The following is a 21,711-nucleotide window of genomic DNA, read 5'->3' as shown; positions in this document are numbered from 1 at the left end:
CTTCTGTCATTACTTTTTTTCTTAATACTATAATAAATTATCTAAGCATTTTATACAGTATAACACACCCAATATATATTAATCAAACCATATACAAAAATAAGCTATAGTTAAAAATAAATTAAAGACAATCTTATGGGAACAGAAATAAAAATAATTAGCAAAATTCCTCTTTGTATGTACAAACCCTTATCTTTGAAGGTGAATGAGTCAGCAGAATGTAACTTTGGAGTCATTCTTGCAACGCAAATATTGCTTCAATGTCATCTGCCAAGTCCTGCAGACAACTGTACACCTAACAATTGAAAAAAAACAAACCAGCAACCTTATTCAATAAGTATTGATAACATTCAGAACATACAAGAATAGTCATTTTGTAAACCATGACAGTTCTACAATGTTTCACATTGATCTACTAGCTTGGATAACAAACATCAAACAAATAAAACATACAAAACACTAACTAGCTGCTAATGTAGTTTGGGCTTAATAAATACAGTATAGCAACAGAGAGTAAACACTTTATTAAACTGTTGCTTATATTTAGAAATCTCTCACAAACAAAACAAGGTAAAGAGAAGAAGGCATAAAGTGGAACGTAAACAAAAAAAGCCATTATTTTAATGCTCAGAAATTAATAGTGGTCTCTCTGTTACATAACTTCACAAGATGAAGGCCAAATATAAAATAATAAATTTTCTTGGGATCTAAAATCTTATCCTCATTGAGAACGAGAACAACAGTTCAGAGAAGTAACCTCTTATTTGGACGTCCTCCCATTATCAGTTTTGTCAACAGACACATTCACATATAATGATCTTACCTGGCTGTACATTTTGTCCATATATTTATTATAATTAGCATGTTGAGTCTCATTAACAACAAATGCCGCTGTGTTCTATAATAAAGAGAGAGAGAGAAACCAAAAATTGAAAGATTCTTGTTTCATGTGTAAATGGTAATTGAAAAAGCCGATGAGAAGCAAAAGGAAATAATTGTCGGGTTGATAACAATTCAACAGAGCGTCTGAAAAGGACAATACTACAATATCCAGAGGTTGAATTTATTTTTGAAAGAACAGATATCTACTTCACACAATTTAAACAAGCATTCTTAAAAATGGGCAAATTACAGTTTTAATTAATTCGGACTCGAGCGGGGAGTCTAATTTGTTCAAATTATAGAAAGTATTTTACGAGGGTTTCCCCTTGACAGGAACCGAGAAATAGTTCGAATAATAGAAAATCGAATTAGCGAAAGTCCGCTGTTTGATAGTAACATTATCCTACTAACAATTTTACATATCATGTTAATGAAGCTTCTCTGGCAATGTAGAAAGTTAAGAAGAAAATATCAATCTTCACCGTATTGTCTTTAGTTTCTTGTATCACTGCTGATTCTTCTTTGGCAATTAGAAGTGGCTCAGCTGAAATGAGACAATCATTCATAAATAATGTGTAAAAGAAATTCTCCAAGGCTTAGAAGTGTAGTATCGAGAAGGAGGGAATTAAGTTTGCGAGATGAGAATTATGTCTAGATCATAGTTCGAAAATCGACCTTTATAGAAACTTTTAAAATTTAACAAACCACAGAGAGAATATTTTCCGATATCAAATGAGATCATACACTGGAGAATTGCTCCCACTTTACCTTGTTTTTTCTCTTTAGCATTGGGTGTTCTGGCTTTTCCAGCGTCCTCTTTCTTTTTGTTTGGACTCTTGGCATCGTTACGTGTATTCTTCTGTGTATCCACTACTTTTCTGCTTTTCCCTCTGTGGACGGGTACTGAAAAAATGAAAACAAGTCTTGAGAGTTTGAAGTCGGGGTATTAATCCCTAATTTCACGAAATTAAGCTAAGATGTCCTTCTTTTTTACCTCTTTCAAGGAGAGATCCTTATTATTTGCCCACAATTTCAATGTCATATCATTACTATTACAAATTCCTTCCCCTACTAACTCGAAGACTTCCAGACCAAAACTTCAAAAAAAAAAGAATCCATTTTGGTTTGCTTCAAGAAGTGACTCGGTTAAAAGCATACTTTCTTGTTTGACGTATATTTCTTTTTCAGGCATTCCAAGTTGGTGTCTTGAGGTCATGGTCTGTAACACGAATCTGTCGACTGCTTCACAGATCACCTTATAGCTAGTAAGATAAAAATGTCAAATTGAACAATGAATAAATCCCATTCCTTTTCCTTCTCGACCATAACAAAGTCTAGAATACTCCAAAATGCTTCACGCAGTATAAAATTTAATGTGAATGTTGGAAGAATTAAAGAGCATACAAAGAAAGAGAAAAAGAGAGTCATCGCAGAAGGCTAGCACCCTGATAGATCTAATAGTGTTTCTTGCAATTGATAGCTTTTACGCCAAATTTGTGCTTTTTGAGGGTAACAGAATACGATAACGATAAATTTATTTTCTACTCTCACGAGTCATTATTTCGAAACTTGCCTTATCGGCACATCCCCTCGCTTCGTAGAGTAGATCTCATCGAGCTTAAAAAAAGCTTTATGGTGCTAATCTTAGAGCTTCACAATTTTCTTACGTCTGTGAAAGATTGAAGATTCCTATCTAGCCCTTTCAGAATTGTTTAAACTTCATAGTTGAGCTTACCACTTATCATAGGTATTTCGATGAGCAGGTTTGCGTACAGGATGGTTAAATGAAACCAGCTCTTTGTTTAAACGGTTTAGTGCTTCTTCTTTTGTCTCTTCTACATCCTTCTCTTCTTCGCCGTCATTTATAACATCCGCTTCCTCAAGGTTCTCGATATTCTTAGAATGAATGTATGAATGAATGAATGAATGAATGAATGAAGTCGCCGGGAGAAACAAGATCTAATCAAACCATATAAGTAAGGAAATATTGGTTGTCGGAAGAGCTGGAAGTGAGGCAGTCTATCTCCTTTTTCTGTTTGCGCTAGCCCTGGGAGATCAAATGCTGAGGTGGAGCGCTACACCTACTCTCAGATCCCAGTAACTCACCACCTAGATATCAGATTACCCAATCCAAACTACTCATTCGCCGAGTTGACGGTGACCGGGAATCAAACCCACAACTTTTTGGGTTGAAAGGTGTACGCTCTACCGAGTTACCCGGCCTCAAACCATATAGAGGCTTATTAAGCTTTCGTCAAAGTGAGACGCAAAACACAGTCAAAGAATAGAGATGAGGAGGGTAGGGAGGAAGGTACGTCAAAAACAAAAACATACTTTGAGCATGGTCATGATGGAAAGATCCCAATTCTCACGGGGATTGAGTTCAACGAAGAACTTCTTCATGTCTTCAGCAGCCGACTTGTTGTAATGTAACTAAAATGGGAAACAGGGGTAAGAAGCAGGGGTATAAGTATTCTAGAAATAAAGGCTCGTGTTAGCTTTGTAGCATATATCATTGGTTAGAAGAACAGACAAGATAAGACCCTTCACTAGTGAAAATAGGCTCTAACCTAAAGTCAGGAATCACTGCACCGGAAGAAAAAACCTCAAAAATATGGAAAAATTCGAGACTAGTAAGCGTGTTCATTGAAGGTGCTTTTGTTAGGAAAACAATCAGTTAATCTTTGCACATGTTTCGTTGATTGTGTGAAAAAGGTACAAGACCACAACAATGGAAGGAGAGGATGTTGTCGAGTCACCACAACTCTATGTTGTTGTTTTGCACATTGCACTGACATTCACAACAATTCGAAGAGATCTTAGGGCAATCAACAGTGAAAATATCTCGAGTGCTTTTTTATGGGTGGTCTCATATGGGACAAAATAGAAAGCCATGACGTGGAATATTTGAGTCAAAAATCAAGTATGAATAAATGCAATTGTAAAAATTTTACAAAAGTTTAAATATCTTACGTTCAGATTTCTCTCATTGAATTCTTCTTCTTCCTAAGGAGTAAAAATTGGTGAAATTCTAGTCTAGACAATAGTTTTTCTATTTTGCATTTCGAGAATAGAGGGCTTAACATCAAAAGCTATCATTTTCTAACGCTAGGGTCGGGGTTATTCCCAAATCTTTTGCTGAAATTCCTTCTTTCAGTGAAAAGCCGATACTATACTGAGTACGAGAATGTACAATGCTTGATTTGACATCAATACAACGAATTTTTTAATAATCAACGATTTGAGCTGACGATTTCAGTCGATCTTCTACCATATTCAACACTGTACGGTTGCATTTGGTTCAAAAAGTGAATATAACAGAGGTTTTTCGCCATGGATTTCCAAAAACTGATTAAAATTACAATGATTTTGAACATTACCGTTAATAGGGGTGGTGGAGACGGGCTCCTCGGTGGCGTGCTTACACCCCTGACCATCTCCTGGACAATCCTGGCCGCCATCTGGATGTTTTGGCGGCGTACATATTCCTCCTGAAAAAAAAAAGTTTATATGAAGTTATGGATACATTATGGAGAAAATCAAAGTTTCTTTGTTTTAATAACTGTAGTTTAATATTTCAATATTCTATTTTAAAATAAATATTTGTGACAAATATAAAAAAGTTCAGTTTTATCCCGGGGGGCACTGGGTTTGCAGACTGACGGTATGTGCGGGCCAAAAATTGGCTTTTAAAATTGCACCCTTACAGTGCAGCAAAAAATCAGTGAAAATCATACCCTTAGAGTGCATTTTCCCCCAAATTTTCGATCCCTTTCGTGCAAAAAATGGTCAAAATTCTAGCATTTTTGGGCAAAATATCTCGATTTTTCAAGAATTTTCTGAGATTTCTACCCTTACAGTGCATCTTTAGTTTTTCCGACATTTTTTTAAACATATTGGAAAAGGTACCCTTAGGACCCGCACATACCCGTCGGTCCTTTTGCCCAGCTGCCCCCCCCCAGAGTTTTATTTACACAAACCTACTAGAGTTCTTAATAAAAAATGCCAGAAATCTTCAATTACTTCAGGCGTACAAACTTTCGCGAACAGAAACTTTCACGAGGAAGAAAAATCGCGAAATTCACGACATTTACTTTTGCGAATTTAACGGAAAGATATTTTTCGCGAGCATAAACTTTCGCGAATCAAGACGTAAAATTGAGAATTTTCACATGAAAAAATAGCTTAGAAGGACAAATAGTTCTAGGTTTGGCTTGAAACATTTATCCTTTGACTTACATATTGGCCCAGCTAGTTAGTCTTTTAGCAGGCTAAAAAAAGCCATAAAAGCTACATTTTAATCAAAGTTTGAAGTTTAACAGATTTTCTATTTTGTCAAGAATTTTTCGCGGACATAAACTTTCGCGAATGACCCTTCCTAGAATTTTTAAAGACATTTACTGTTCGCGAAAAGAGCCGGAATTCGCGAAAATCGCGAAAGTTTCTGCTCGCGAAAGTTTGTACACCTAAAGTAAAACTAACTTGCTGTTATTACTGATAGAATGCTATTATACTAACAGTAACTAGAGCTAAAGTACTAAACGCAAAACTTCGATAAGCTACGACTCTCAAAATGTTTCTAATAGGAAATCCGTAAAATTTAACAAGCCTGTCTCCAGACACATTCGACACGTATTCAGAGTTAAGAATGAAGCTCTTTAAATGTGTCTTCGAGCAAAGAATACAAGAAACTAAATATGAGAAATAAAGTAGAGAGAGATAATCATAACCAACTTCCATAATTTGAAAAAAGCTATTCAACAATGTAATTTATGCAAGTTAAGATTGAAGGAAAGCTTAACTCAATCGTCAATGAAATGGTATTGCTATGGTAACCTTAAAAGTTACCAATAGGGTTTCTCCCTCTGTTGTTCTTTTTATAGTTTTTGTTATAAGAACACGAATGAGTTCTCATATTCAAGAAGTTTGACCTCAAATTAAAAAATCCCTTTTCCGAAGAGCCGCATGTAAAACAACTTTTTAGCACACACTATTGTGACTATTGTCGATTTACTTTAAAAAGCTTCGATACTTTGTCTAAAGTGCATGCCCCAATGCACAATTTCTATGTTCAAGAATCTGTAATTTCTTATAAAAACATCTCTCTGTGACCTAGTCAAACTTTTTTGAAAAAAATTTACAACCTTGTATTAGTAATCCGATATTATGTAATGCTAACACGTGAATTTAAGTCACAAAATCACTTTGACCTAGAGCTCTCTGAAAAAAGTCTGGAAATGTTTTTCTTTTGCAAAACCGCAATTAAAAGTCGTCTCCAGAATAATAAATCAACTATGATATTACTTTAGAAGCATTTTTAAAATGACGTCATTCTTCAACAACTTCAACAACAATCTTACATAAGATTGAATCGAAATTTTATTTTATAACAGTTTATCTTTTTATAGAACTTTTCCTTACGCAAATAACCTAACAGGGGTGCTTTCTTTCTTTTAATAGCGCTATCGCAGCTTTCTCTATCTTTTACTTCGGTGGCGGTACGGCGCTCGCCTTAAATCTACAGCTCTAAAGGCGTTGGTCAAATTCCTATTGGAGGGGAATTGTATTCGACCTTTGATATCCAAGTCGGGTTCAAATGTCGTAATGTGTAAATTAAAAAGAACGTGGCTAAACCTAGCAATCTCACAAATAAGAATGAAAAGTAGGGTTAGCAGAACTCCCGCTGTAAAATATATTGTGTAAAGCGACCGTAGTGCAGTGGTAGAGCATCCGGCTACGGTGCGCAAGTTTGTGGGTTCAACCCCCAGCCAGGCCATACTAAAGATTCCCAAATTGGTACTTGATGCCTCTCTGCTTGATTTGGCTTGATGCTCAGCAATAAAGAGAAGGATCAAGGGTAAGTGGAGCAATTCAGGGAGAAAGAGTGGCGCCCTCCACTACCTTCGGGTTGATAACTATCGAAAGAGGAGCCTCCGAGTCGCCTCCGACTGCGGTCGCAGAATTTTACTTTGTAATCGAAACTTTTCAGTAATTTAGAACTTTTAGTAGCAGGAATTCGAACCAGGAATCCCTGTTTTGTGGCTCTGACACCTTAGATTAGTCGACTATTGTTGTTCCCACTTACCTCTAGCCTGGAGATCCATGCTATGATTTCTAATTTTATATACGAAATATATAGCATGGTATGGGCTGACAGTTTGAATTTCCTAGATCCTAATTTTGTTATTCTTTTGCTGGTCAGTGACCAATGTGTGACTCACACATTCTTAGAGAAAGCGCAACTTCCGAAACTTGGTTTTTATTTTAGTAAGTGAGGACAGCGCTAAATTCGAATTACCCACTGTAAATATTTTGAGGCAGATTTGTGCCTCACAGGTCATACCCGTCCTGTATACATCAGATTATAAAAATACAGGACGGGTCTCCTGTCTAACTTACCTCTAGAATTCTTCTGTGCTCGTCCATATTGGTCAGTTGGGTTGCAACACCGTGTAAGGTGACCAGCAAGCGTCGTCCAGCACACAATGTAGGATGTGTTTCCAAGCACCATTGTTCAGTGAAGATACCAGCGTTGGAAGACTTAAACACCGCCGGAATACTGATCGTTTGGCCAGGTAGAATAATTCCTAGAGAAAAAGATAGGGAAGACTGATAAATAACCAATTCTGTGGTGAAAAAGAAAATCACTTTTTTCACTAAATAAAATGCAACCTCTATCGGAATGGCCTTGGATTAACCTCTGGTTCTGATACATATGTTTTTAGTTGCTTTTGAAGGCGCTTAGCAATCGTCTGGTCAGGGCAATGACCTCACTACTATTTATGCGTTCTGACGTCCTGAGGATTGCAAATTGAGCCTGTTCATTTGGAAAGAGATGTCCCAGCAAACGTGGGAAACTAAGAAATGTACGAGAATACCTTCTTCTCAAGATACCTAAAATCAACTCGTTTTTCGATTTAAACTGCTTCGACAACTGAGCATTTAATGTTTTCCCAATCCCAAGAGACCGTTACAAATTTTGAAGCGAAAGTGTCTGAGGTCCACAATAATAATTTTATGTATTGAAGTTCCGGGGGGGGGGGGGGGTACTAGGGTTGGCAGATGAGAGGAATGTGCGGACGAGACCTCCGAAAACCGACCTTTAGAGAGACTGATTTTTGCCGAAAAGGTGACCCTTAGAGAGATTTTTTGAAAAATTTTCTTCGATTTTTGAAAATAGTGGTACCCTTAGGGAGAGACTTTTTTACAATTTTTCTCTCGAAATCAAAAAAATTTCCTGACCCTTCGAGAGAAAACTTTCTGATTTTTCCGATCCTTAGAGAGACTTTGGAAGGTGAAAAAACCGACCCTTACCGTCCGCACATACCCAGCACCCATTTTTGTTTAAGTACCACCCCCCCCAAGGAATGATGTAGTAAGATTGACAAGGGTTACTGGAAATTAGTAAGTCGGTGTTGTTGCAGGGATTTCTGTCCAAAATAGATTTATTTCACTAAACAAATTTCGACAATTTTTTTTAAGCTGTGGGTCAAATTCAAAATGAATTACTCACAAATTTGTTACGTCATATAAAAGAAGCTATTGATTTCACCACACAAGGTATGAAACATTTATTACATGTTGAATTCTCTATTACATGTTATAATTTGATTTTGTGAATAGAGTTTGGGGCAGATCATAAAATATGATATCATAAGTTATATGATAGTTAAATTGATGAAGAATTAGCCTACACAAAGTAGTTTTCTGATCTTTATCTGCTCCCTGTTTACTTACTCTCAGGGTGGACAACGAAACATACTTTAACCAATAGCATATCACCAACGCAAAGACCTTACCATCTCTGATATCGAAGTAGAATCGTTCAAGGGGTTTTCCTTTCTTCAAACCAAACGGATCATACTTTGGAAGTTTCTATATATAGAGAGAGATGATAAATAAATTATATATCATTTGAAAAAAAAATATCACAGGTTGGTAAACAAAACTTGTGCAAAGTGATGATACTTTGGTGGCAACTTTACAACCATTTCGATGCACCAGAGCGATGAAAACATACAGGTGACTCTCTCTCTAATTCGATCTTCATGGGACCGAATATGTTCTTCGAATTAGAGAAAGATTCGAATTACAGAGAGTACAAAACCACTTTCCAGCTGAGGGGACCAATACATTAGTTCGAATTATAAAAAGATTCGAATAATAGAAGTTCGAATTCGATTGAGTTGACTGTACTGTAGTTTCGTAAATCTTTATTTCACTAATTCACTAAAGTAGTTACTATTAAACAAATTATGTAAAAATTTTTACAAAAGAGTGCGAGAAGATTTGCTCAAGTAAAGCCCTGGGTTTAGAAGTTCTGGTCATCGTGGACCGGAAAAGCAGCCATTCTCGATAAATAAAGCAAGCGAGAATAATCAAACTTTTATAATCAATCAATCATTCAATCTATATATTAATACGCTTAAACGTGTGTGTTTACAACGTTTTGTAAAAAGTTTTCGAAAATCTAACAAAGCTCTACAAAGCCTCCTCTTCATGGCGTTGAACCATCATATTTTCAGATTTCCTACCACTAGACTAACATTGAGACCCCAAGATACTATTTTCTATTCACCAAGTTTGGAGCTTGATGGGTTAAAATCAACCTTCTTCCCAATTTTATTTTGTCATTTTAAAGAATTCTTATTCAGATGCTCTTTAAAACTTTCTGTTAACAATAGCGGCTCCCTATGGCGCGCCAAAGCGGAAATAAATACTATCTTCCATTTCGCGACACTATCTTTCATTTCACGACATTATCTTTCATTTCGTGAAACTACCTTTCATTTCGCGACAATATCTTTCATTTCGCGACACTATTTTCCCAAAAAAACATTATCTTAATTGAAACGATACTATCTTTTTTACAGGATACTATCTTTATTGTGGAAGTCGAGAAGTGCCATCGACAAAAAATATTTCATTTAAAAAAAAAAATTACATTTAGAGACAAATTTAGTTTTAGAGAAAAAAGAGAAATTTTTTTTGCCCGATTCGAAAAAAAAATTCTAAAAGAGAAAAACTTTTTTGGCCCGATTCCTCCCGTGCACACTTGCAACTTTCGTTTCTATGCTTCCTGGATTTGTGACTTTGTGAAGACCATCAGATGATTTTTTGCACATAGATGTCAATCCACAAATAATGCAAAGTTGACAGAACCAAATTTTGTTGAAGAAAAAAAAATTATTTTGGGCAAATTTGGGCCAAAAACGAGGATTTGCTCAATATTGAATATAGTACAGTAGGTAAAATGTTTTCTGATTTTTTGCATAAAAAAGTAGAGTATCATATCATAGGTAACGGTTGAGTTAGATTTCGGTAACAAAAATTAATCTACATAACAAACTCTTTTTATTACCCTTTTTATAAGCATAACTACTCAATGTTCTTAACTAAATAACTCTTCAAGAAATGTATGAATTTTTTTTTCTAAAATTAAATTTTTTTCTCTAACTTGATAACTTTTCTAATTTTAATTTTTGTTACTAAGATTGAATACTTTTTTCTAAAACTAAATATTTTTTTTATAGATTTAAATTTATTTTTCTAAAATGAAATATTTTTTGTCGATGGCACTTCTCGGCTTCCATAAAAAAAGATAGTATCCCGTAAAAAAGATAGTATCGTTTCAATTAAGATAATGTTTTTTTGGAAAGATAGTATCGTTTAAAAAAAGATAGTATCGTTTTAAAAAAGATAGTGTCGTTTTAATAAAGATAGTGTCGCGAAATGTGTCGTGAAATAAAAGATAGTGTCGCGAGATGAAAGATAGTGTCGCGAGATGTGTCGCGAGATGAAAAAAATAGTGTCGCGAAAATGAAAGATAGTGTCGCGAAATGAAAGATAGTGTCGCGAAATGAAAGATAGTGTCGCGAGATGAAAGATAGTGTCGCGAGATGAAAGATAGTGTCGCGAAATGAAAGATAGTGCCGCGAAATGAAAGATGGTGCCGCGAAATGAAAGATAGTATTTATTTCCGCTTTGGCGCGCCATAGCTCCCTATCACTTTCAAAAGTCTTTCAAAGTCACCCTCGAATGTCCAACCACGCGATGGCTAAGAAGATCTGAAATATACTTTTGCCAAGCCATTTATTTAATTGTGGTTAAAAATTACAATGCAGTGTTATCTTTTTATTCCTTTATTTCCTAAAATCAAAATCTAATCATCAATCGGAGGCTATCTTTCTTCCGTTAGAATTTTTTAGATGTAGATGTGTAGTGATTCACTGGATTGGGACACGCTGCGCATACGGCTAGTTCTTTTTTAATTTGAGAATGAATTACATCATAATAAAGTTGAGTGCATTTCATCTTTTTTCAATCCTTGCGTCAATGGATTTACCTCCGGGGGGGGGGGGCAGTACTTTTTATTACGGAAAGATCGAATTTTGGTCAAATTTGTCCCGATAAGGTTCGTAAAGTTCACAAAATTTTCCTTTGTTTTCTCCTTTTTAGTCCCGGTAAGGGTCCATAATTCGAAAGTCGGGCGGCACCCCCCCTCCCCGTCAGCTCGCAACCCTAGTACCTACCGGGGGATTTACTTTTTTTTCCTTTTGACAAATTAGTGCAGCAGAAAGTACTATAGGTTGTATGATGGGTATCTCATGGGTGAAAAATATAGCAAAAAGGAATATCTCATCCTTACCTTCCATGAGAACTTGAGTACAGTTGTTCCATCATTAGTCAGCGCTATAACCGATTCACCCAATTCACCGATGTTCGCTTCAAATGACAATCTTGTCTCGACGCCAACTTGACTGAAAAAAAACAACAGATATACGAATAAGATGAAGTTTTTGGTTTGAAGATATATAAACAGTCTTAATTCTAGTATATTAGACTTTTATTCGCAAATAGAAAAGCAAGAGTTACAAATTTGACCATTTTTCATCAAAGCAAAGAAATGTATCCCATATACAGCAAAAACGCGAAAATTAATTCCCGCGGAAAGCAATCTTCTGGAACTCTTTTTCAACCGCGATAATGTAGACACCAGACTTTCTACTCTTCTTTTCTAATTGCGAAGAAAAGTCTAAAATCATTACAACAACATCTTGCTAAATCAATACAATGACTTTTAATTTATAACATTGTCAAGTCGTTGAAAACGACTTTTTTAATACATTCCATGCGAAAATGTTGTTTGCCAGCATTCAGCCTAATCTAACAAGTAAAGGAAGGGGAGCACAAAAGTCGGCTGTCTTAACTGGTATTTTTTCACAGCACAATAATTTGGGCTGCGAATACTTTCTATTACGGACATAATTTAAAAAGTCAGACAAGATTGGGAAGAGCTTTGAGGCGGTGCTAAAAATATATGGCATAATTCATTTCCAAGATAAGTACAATAGGAAAATTTCCCAAAAATAGGTTTTAAAGAGATAAATACCCATCATCCGAAAACCACAGCTAGCAGCACTGTAAATTATCATAAAAACATGCTCTCCTATACCAGACCCGATCAATCGAACTTGTCGAGCCAATCGAACAGTCGAACTAATCGAACTCCATCAAACGATTAAGGTTCGATTAAAAAAATTAATCGAACCTAATCGAACACTCGCAATTTTTGAAGCAATAGCAGTTCGATTAGTTCGGTCAGTAAAAAGTTCGATTAGTTCCATGATATTAAATCCTCTTATCTACCCTCGTTTGCAAAAACTTTGTCCTGGCACGCGATTGCCATTTCGACAGTTCCCGGACTTAACAGCTTGACGTTTATTGTACCTGGATATTTGTCTATCCGGAATAAAGTCCGTAGCCCATCTGTTGCGATTTCGCGCGCGGCCGAGTGGCGGAATACTACACCCCAACAAACCGCCTCTGGCGCTAAAAGGATACAGGGAAAGTGTGTAATCCGTTATCGGAAGTAATTTCCCGACTTACATTCCGAATTTGGCTTTGAAAAGAAGATAATATACGGTGGCGGAGCAGCACAAACTTGTCGAACAAAATTGGTTTATCGAACTGATCGAACTGAAACCCATTGATTGATCGAATTTAATCGAACACTCACAATCTTTTAAAAAATCTTAGAGTTCGATTAATTTTTTTAATCGAACTTTAATCGTTCGATGGAGTTCGATTAGTTTGATTGTTCGATTGGTTCGACAAGTTCGATTGATCGGGTCTGGCCTATACCTATTTCTCCTATACCTATTTCTATGTCCCTTTTGGCAGTTTTACTACTTTTTAAATAAATACCAACCTGTTACAATCTTCCACAGGAGAGCCTTCCCACGAAGCTGGTTGTCCATTAATGAGAAGTGATGGACCAAAGATAGGCTCTGGAATGACGTCATCGTAACAGGAAAGTGGATCACTATAATGAAAATCAATGTATTACAAATTAATGCTATAGCTTTATTGTATTATTATCAAAGTCCAGTTAGATCAAAAGTTCCAACGTTCGCTCATTGTTACAAAAACCATATTCACATAGCCCCATTTAACAAAATTTAGGAAAGAGATGACGAAAAATATTGACATCTTTCCTGGGAAACCCAGCCTCCAGGATTTATGTCAAATGTCTGAAGTCATTGCGTTGATTTACTCATAAACATAGAATTCAGACATCATTGCAATCCTTACTGGTAAACTCAAACCCAGGTCTACTCACGCTTTTTGAAGGGTTGAAAGGTGTATTCAGTGAATAGTGAAATTAAAAAGCCTTCAATTTACCGTCGTTCCCCTTCAATATTTCTCACATCACAATCATCTTGAAAGTCCCCATCCACAACTTCTTCATCATCAATGACGTCTTCATCCAAGTGCTCATTATTACCGAAACATGCCAGCGCATCTCCTTGGTTCATTCGAACATTCTGTGGTAGTTGTAAACCATGACCAATCACTTCCAAGCCGTCCATATACTGTAACGAGACACAAATACACATGTTACAGATAAACAAAATCAGGAGCGGTAACAATTCCTTTGACCAAAGAAAAAATTTTCCTAACTTCAAAATATGTGCCATTGCAACAACTTGAGAGATATCTCTTATTGACAATAAATGTAACTTTTATAATCTTGTCCAACCAAAACGTTGCTTTTTTCACTGTTTAAGATACGCGGGTATAAACCTTTGTAAAAATTAGCAGGAAGAAATTTGGAAGAAATTGCAAAGTTGCATATCATGAAATAGGAGAATGGAGAAGGATGGATTTCGAAGCTAGGTTCTCTTACAGGTTTATGTGGATCTAATTCATCCATCACATCTTTCAGATATTCTCTTCTCTCATTTAAATATGATGAATTCCACCAGTTGAAATGTACATTTTTCATTCGATGGGTTGCTGACCATGTATTTCCCATCTCTGATTTGATGTTGGCTGGATGACCGACATGTTCGATAGAGGGAACATTGCCCTTTTCTGTTTCACTGAGTGTTACACTGAAAGGAAGATATAGCAATCAATTTTAAATGGTGAATGAACAGAGTTTTTTAACGTTTTTTATTTTCAACAAAACAACAAACAGAACCCATGTATCACTGCCCAAGGAGCATAGAAATTGAACAAAGATTCTTAAATATTATCATCATTAGAAAAAACATTACCTAACTCCTTGATTGCCACCAATTTCTTCAGCTTGTTTCCAAAATTCACTTCCAACTCGATCTATAATGGTGGAATATTTTGTAATGATGTTTATAAATAGGAAGAAGGAGAAATTTTAACCTTATGCATATCTGAACAGACAAAAATCATTATAGGAACACTCCAATGACAAAGAAAATATTCCTTGCAGTCTATATCTGATGGAAAATAATTGCCCGGAGAGGTAAATCATCCAGAATCACACTAGATAGGAATTGAGCCCTCCTGTACGAAATGCATAGTCGATACCTTATTCTAATTTTGGCAAAAAGAAATCTCACAATATTGGGTGAAACCACCAATGACTTGTGAAATCGGGTGAGATCCACTGATTTGGTAAATCAAATTCACACAAAAATCAAAATCACTTACACCCTTTACCATAATCTTTCAATGGCATTGAACGATCAATCAAAGTTCTAAAAATGAAAATTTAGCAAAAAGTCAAAATGGTGAAGTAATAGTTATTTTCCCTTCAGTTTCATGGAAAGTTGAAAACATGAAACCTATGAAAATCAAAGTTACCTTTCCTCTTGGACTGATCTATAAGAATCACTTTGGTTCATAATCAATGCTTCTTGTGATGTACCCATTTTCTCTAAAACAATAAAAATAAACACATGTTTCAGGTCTCTGTGAATGGATCAAAATTTCTGATTGGGAGTAAATCAAAAATCCAAAACTAAAGTTGAAAGGTTAGAAACATTGGTCGAATCAAAGTTTTTCGTCTGAGACCGAAAACGGATTTTACATAGCAATTTTAGAATATAATCTTGAAATTTCGGAGACTTATACTAAATTTTAAAACAGAAATCCCTCTTTATTTACTTCGCGAAGACGAAAATCCGTCTGAGACAGAAGAAGTTTGAACACTGTAGAAATCATCAAAGCTCTAAATGATATAAAACTTTACTAGCAAGATGTTGCTGTTGTTTTCTTCTAGATGCCATTTGTTTTTCCCAATGACGTAAAGCATTGCTCTGGTTGATCTGAAGAAAAAAATATATAAAAAACTAATAAGCAATGCGGCTACAAATACTTCATATACACCACTTAGTTTAAAATATACCTTAATTCAGTTTTCATGCGCCTTTAAATTTCGTATTTTTCTATATAAAAATAACAAACAATTGAAATCAATGGGACTAGGGAATAGGGGATGAAATTAAATAGAAAGGTTCAATTTCGATAAATTGAGGGACAGAAAAGGTTATAGTTTTAAAATTGAAAAAATGAAAAAAACACTCCCAGGGATTTGCCCAAGGATCAAGTGCGCAAAATTTCAGCCAAATCGGACCATTTTTGAAGTCTCCAGCCTGCCCCAAAGTTTTAGCCTCGTTTTGGCGAAAAACTCGTCCCCAGGCCCCAAAAATTAAAATTTTGAAAAAATGAAAAAACCACTCCCAGGGATTTGCCCAAGGATCAAGTGCGCAAAATTTCAGCCAAATCGGACCATTTTTGAAGTCTCCAGCCTGCCCCAAAGTTTAAGCCTCGTTTTGGCGAAAAACTCGTCCCAGGCCCCAAAAATTAAAATTTTGAAAAAATGAAAAAAACACCCCCAGGGATTTGCCCAAGGATCAAGTGCGCAAAATTTCAGCCAAATCGGACCATTTTTGAAGTCTCCAGCCTGCCCCAAAGTTTTAGCCTCGTTTTGGCGAAAAACTCGTCCCCAGGCCCCAAAAATTAAAATTTTGAAAAAATGAAAAAAACACCCCCAGGGATTTGCCCAAGGATCAAGTGCGCAAAATTTCAGCCAAATGGGACCATTTTTGAAGTCTCCAGCCTGCCCCAAAGTTTTAGCCTCGTTTTGGCGAAAAACTCGTCCCCAGGCCCCAAAAATTAAAATTTTGAAAAAATGAAAAAAACACCCCCGGGGATTTGCCCAAGGATCAAGTGTGCAAAATTTCAACCCAATCGGACCATTTTTGAAGTCTCCAGCCTGCCCCAAAGTTTTGGTGACAGACACACACACAGACAGACACACACACACACACAGACATTCTCAGATTCTAGCTCAACTGAAGTTGAGAAAACAAAGTTAATCCAAAAGTCTGGCAGATTGATGATTTACCATGCAATAATTGCAATCATCAATATCAAACTACAGGTCATCACAAGAAACCTAGTTTTGGTTAACAACATGAAGAAGCCTTACATTTTTGCTGTCATCAGTTGTTTTGAAAGTCTTTTCTTTGTTATCCTTTTTATTGGCAGTTGCATTGAAACTACTTTTCGCACTGAGAAGTTGAATTTGACGCTCTCTAGCTGCTTGCTGTTTGAAGTCATTGAAGGAACCAAGTATATTGAAGGGTTTAACTTCTGCAGTGTCCACTACTAGAATCAAGTAAAATGAAACGAGAATATGATGGTAAATTTATAGCAAATAGTAGGTAAAATTAAGGCTTTCTTGAACCATTTTAGCATAATCGACCATATATATGTTTTAACTATTATAGTGTGATGGCTGGACAAAGGTAAAGTGAAGCAAGTCCCCGCCCCTCCTATTTGCTGAAATAAGGTTCTGGTAAAAAGTGAAGAGGGAAAACAGTGTGCTACTAACTATTTAAAAAAAGTTAAAGTGATATAAATATAGAAAAGTAGGGATCATTTCCCTACCCTGCACTCATTGGTCCCAGCAAAATGTTTTTTTTACTCACAAGGTTCAGAATTAATAAGTTCAGAAATATCTAATGATTCTTCTGATTGTACTTGTTTTGCAATGAACACCCTGAGAAAGAATAATATAAGTAACATAGTTAAGTATGTTTCAAATTTAAATCAAATTCGACCAAAGCATCTGCTGAACATAGGTGGTGGTTGATGGGATAAATTCACAAAGTTTACTAATCTTTTAGAGAAAAAAGTTAAAAACTATGAATAAAAAACAAGCTGGATGCTGATTGGATCTACCTGATGATGGAGGTTAGATAGAAATAAGGAGAAAATGACAACAAATAACTGCAGTTCGAGAGATTCAAGAAATTACCAAAAATTGACGATTGAATCATGGATACTGTTATCAATAATGTTTTTGTGTGAAAAAAAGAAGAAATATAAGGAAAAAGTCCAATGAAAACTAAAAAAAAACAGCAATTTTCAGCATATTTGCAGCATTTTTGGTTGGAAAAGAATTTTCCTCAAAATTCAGACTAGGTCATGTTTTCCGGGCATTGCTAATACACATCTACGTGTGAAAAGTTTTGAAAAAATGATGCGGATTTTCTTGCATATTTCCAGCATTTTTGGCCAGAAGTTTTTTTTCTTCGGCCAATTTGCATCTTTGTGCGAATGTGAGAATCAAAAAAAGCCAATGAGCCAATATCGAGAAAAGCTGGTAACAGACAGATGAACGAACAAATGAATGAACTAATGTTAATTTATAGCACCTACAGGTAGGTCCAAAAAATATAAAATGGCTTTGAGATTGTTTATATCATAACTTACTTTTCTTTTGGTTTACTTTGTTTGTACTTTGAAGAAGGAAGAGGTCTCCGTATCAAAATAGACTCTTTTGGGCGATCTTTTGGTGGTTGCGGTGAATGGTTCTAAAATGGGTATTATATTTTCAGTTAAAAAGTTCAGACTCTATTGGATGAAAAATATTTTCCTTGAAATAATTTTTAACAGCAGAGAAACATGTTTTAATTGGTTTTTAGCTCGAGAAGAATCTTCTATAGCTTTTTGGCAAAACGTGAGAAAAAAATAACTGAATTTCACCCTGACGTAGGTCCGAGGCGGCTTCTTAGAAAATAGGAGGTTGAGCACATTGCCTACTAGGGGGGAAATAAAATATAAGAATCTTAGTAGATTTAGACAAAAAAGTTATTATACACTTTGTAGATAAGTTTGATTAATTTTCAATTCATCATTTTCACCGCGGACGTTCACACAACTTTCAATATTTTCTAATTCATCTGATACATCACCAGCAGTATTTTCCACAGACTTCCCTTTTTTCCCTCTTTCTAAAAGAGAAAACAAAAGTATAGACTGATTAGATTTCTTTTTAAATTATTAGGGCTGACTGGAGGGTCAATCAATTAACCTGAAGCATGTGCCAACTTTAATGTCACTCATTATTTTTTAAAGGTCAGGTTGTATGTTGTGATAAAACCCTTCATTCAGATTAGAACTCAGGGCTTTAAAATGAAAATGGCTCCATTTTAGGTGATCTGAATAAGCTGTTAAAACTGAAAAATAACTTCACTAGACACTATAATAATACAAAATAAACAAAGAGCTTGAATAAACAAAGCTAAAAGATCTTACTATCAAGACTAACTGCGCAATAGGTTGTTATGGCTGAAATGAAAAATAATAAATGAATTGTACGTTGCTTTATTCAAAACGACTATAAACCGTATGTAACAAGTGGAGGCCAGGGTAAAGGGAGGTCACTAGTTACTCACTGAAGTCATAATAAATAAAATTTGCAAATTTTCCTGTCCAATATATATTGCAAATAAGAAATAAGTTTAACTTAAAAATCCATGAGAAGTGTAACCAAAAATAAAAATTCATTTTTTGGACAATATTTCAACCATTTTCAACATCTTACCCCTTTATGTCATAGCTAGTATAATGTTTATTATCATTATTTCTAGCTATAATGGGAAAGGTTGATTGATTTGAGGTTTCACATTGGGCTTTTCCAGAAAAAAATCGTGCACCCCCTGTTGAGGAGGTCCATTTTTCGTTCCAAGGGGGTAAGGTTTGAAATGCAGTGGAATTCCATAAGGGTAGACGAAAATCCGTCAAAAATAAGCGGAATTCCAAGGGGAATGATTGAAAATTTGTAAAAATTCGGAATTCCAGAGGAGTATAATCCTAAAATTGCCTGGAATTCCAAGGGGGTAGGTCACAAAAGGTTGGACCTCCTCAACATGGGGTGCACGGTTTTTTTCTGGAAAAGCCCATTTCTGATGGGGCTCCAGGGAAACAATAGCAAAAAGAAATCTGTCTCAAAAAAGTCACAATTATCTTAGATATCTTTTCAACAAAAAAGAAAGCCTTGTTAACAACAAGTCTCGTTCCAGTATTTTTCAGGATCTTTGGACAAATTATGGCAGTTTACATTCCTTTTTGAGATGCGGAAGACATTTTTAGCACAAATGCAAAATTTTAAAGTAAATTTGCATAATTTAGAACCTGTAATTTATATTTCCTGTGCCCTTTTTTGAAAGATAATTACAATTTCAACCCTGGTGGTGAAGAAACAGCAAGAACACTTTTGAAATGTTATTTGGCTAGAATATTTTTTAGTAACTGGTTTTGAATTGCCTTTATACAGTACAATAGGAATTTTGTTCAAAACAGTGCACCCTTTATATAGCTTGATTTAATAAAAAGAGAAAATACCTGTTGCTTTTGGAGTTGTTGGGGACCTTGTCCTGTCTTTAGAATTTTTGTTTGCAAGTTTATTGTTATTGTTCATCATGTCATTGTTTTCTCATCTAATTTTGTTAATTTTCGTTATTAAACATCTATCATAAAAAAATGGTAGTATTAAACAATGTTTCAATTGGATGTTAGACCCTAATTCCCATGATTATTACTATAATATCAAAACCTGTGGACTAACAATTTTGTACAAACCTGAAACTTTCTTGTGGCGGAGCAGGTGTATTTATTCCTTCCTGGGACTCATCAACCCCCATCTTAAACAACCCCCTCCTTGCTATCCCCCTTTTTCAGGAAAGTTTCTGACCCTCAGAAGGACGTGTCATCCCCCTTAAGAAAGGAAAGATTGGAACAATACTGATTGCATTCAAAAATAGAACCCCAAAAAGTGAGGTTTTCAATCACAGTCACTTTTTAGCCCACAGCGTTGACATTCTTGTGGCTGCTGTGTTCCATAAAATAAGGAAATTGATGAGCTTTCCAAAAATGTGGCTCCCTTTGAAGTTGAGTGATTCAGTCTTGAAATATAAGATGGCAAAGTGAGGGCAGGTTTTGTGGCTGTATGTCACTGTGGCTCACTCAACGGGTTGGCTTATATGTGCTGTCCTGCTTTAAGACTTCAATATTTTTTAATCGTTTTTCTTGAAATTGGTAGTTTAAGGTCTGATAAAGATACTTATGGGTTTAAACTGTGAATGCAGGGTTTTCAATGGACTTAAAATGTGGCTTCAATCACTAATTTATCAATTTACACATTCCAGGATTGGGTTTTGTTTTCGAAACATGAATATTTGCAAAGCCTAATGCAAAACAAACACAATCTGACACAATACAGTGTTATTTTAAGAAAAAGTGTACATTTTGTGGCTGCAAATACCATTTTTTGTACATAATAACCTTCTGAGCTGTTACATATAAGTATTAGTTGGCTTAGTACTAATCATTTTTCTCTCACAAACTGAACCTGTGTTCTCGGTGGTCTTGTTTTTGGCATTCTTATTCAGTTCTTTTGAAGAATATTGTTCACTTTTGTTTTCCTATATATAAAACTTCCCCATAGTTTCAACATGTCTATTATTTTTAGCTCTAAAAAAGGGTATTGAATTGGATGAGGGATGACAAAATTATAAACCAAGTTACAGTATGAAAGAAAAGAAAATAGTCAAAGAATAAAGAAGTTTACTGTTAACTTCAATTCAACCTGTGAGATCCTCCTAATCACCCGCCTAACTCCATAGACTGCAAGTCAATATTTATGCCTGTGTCCAATTGCACGCTTTCAATCCTGCCAAGGTTAATCTACCCATTGATTGAAATATATTTTTATCCTGTTCTATCCCAAATTTCTTAACCTTAAGTAAAATTAAAACATGAAAGAGAAAGACAAATGTTGCCTATGGAAAGTGAGAGGTAGTTCTTGAGCTTAACTCTATACTTCAATTTAAGAAAATTTTGTAAGAAGGACTACATGGAAACCTGTGAAATACACATCAAAATTATCTGTGAAAAATGCCTGCACGATTAATTAGAGGTATATGTTTTAAAAAGTCAAATTGATACCTAAATTAACTCCTAAAAAGTCTTTGTCACTTAGCACACTACTACATCTCAGCCATTTTAATTTGCGTTGGCATTGGGCTATTGCTGACACAAATGCTGACGTAAATTTGGCTATTGCCGACGTAAATTTGGCTATTGCCGACGTAAAAGTGCTTACTGTACTATAGAACCCAGAATTTTTTGCCCACGCAAATAAATCTGAATTAGAAAGGCTGCATCTACGATCTACTACCGGGTGACCCACGAAAAAGTTCGGACCTTTCTCGG

At 35.5% G+C, this 21,711-nt stretch overlaps 1 protein-coding gene across 4 annotated transcripts; it reads right to left on the bottom strand.

Moving 5' to 3' along the window:
• Positions 1 to 110: 110 nt before the first annotated feature.
• On the bottom strand, positions 111 to 19,969 carry LOC136798975 (MYCBP-associated protein-like). Of its 4 annotated transcripts, none has more exons than XM_067055662.1 (25): positions 19,843 to 19,969; positions 18,754 to 18,786; positions 18,316 to 18,449; positions 17,929 to 18,029; positions 17,142 to 17,212; positions 16,640 to 16,818; positions 15,398 to 15,473; positions 15,010 to 15,082; positions 14,857 to 14,903; positions 14,445 to 14,505; positions 14,072 to 14,279; positions 13,567 to 13,757; positions 13,094 to 13,207; positions 11,531 to 11,642; positions 8,682 to 8,757; positions 7,282 to 7,469; positions 4,263 to 4,373; positions 3,856 to 3,888; positions 3,217 to 3,315; positions 2,618 to 2,778; positions 2,041 to 2,144; positions 1,651 to 1,785; positions 1,365 to 1,426; positions 824 to 898; positions 111 to 295 (listed from the first exon to the last, which is right to left on the bottom strand). In XM_067055662.1, exons 1-25 carry the CDS (start codon positions 19,919 to 19,921, stop codon positions 233 to 235), a joined length of 2,586 nt encoding a protein of 861 aa, XP_066911763.1. In that variant the 5' UTR covers positions 19,922 to 19,969; the 3' UTR covers positions 111 to 232. The 4 variants fall into 4 exon arrangements, with proteins under 4 accessions (XP_066911763.1, XP_066911771.1, XP_066911777.1 ...); XM_067055670.1 differs by having other exon boundaries at positions 16,640 to 16,815; XM_067055676.1 differs by lacking the exon at positions 18,754 to 18,786.
• Between the last annotated feature and the right edge of the window lie 1,742 nt (positions 19,970 to 21,711).

The sequence above is a fragment of the Clytia hemisphaerica genome, unplaced genomic scaffold (genome assembly GCF_902728285.1).
Source record: "Clytia hemisphaerica strain Z4C2 unplaced genomic scaffold, Clytia hemisphaerica genome assembly, whole genome shotgun sequence".
Taxonomy (NCBI): domain Eukaryota; kingdom Metazoa; phylum Cnidaria; class Hydrozoa; order Leptothecata; family Clytiidae; genus Clytia; species Clytia hemisphaerica.
Note: the sequence above shows the minus strand (reverse complement) of the source record. Positions and strands in the feature narration are given on the sequence as shown.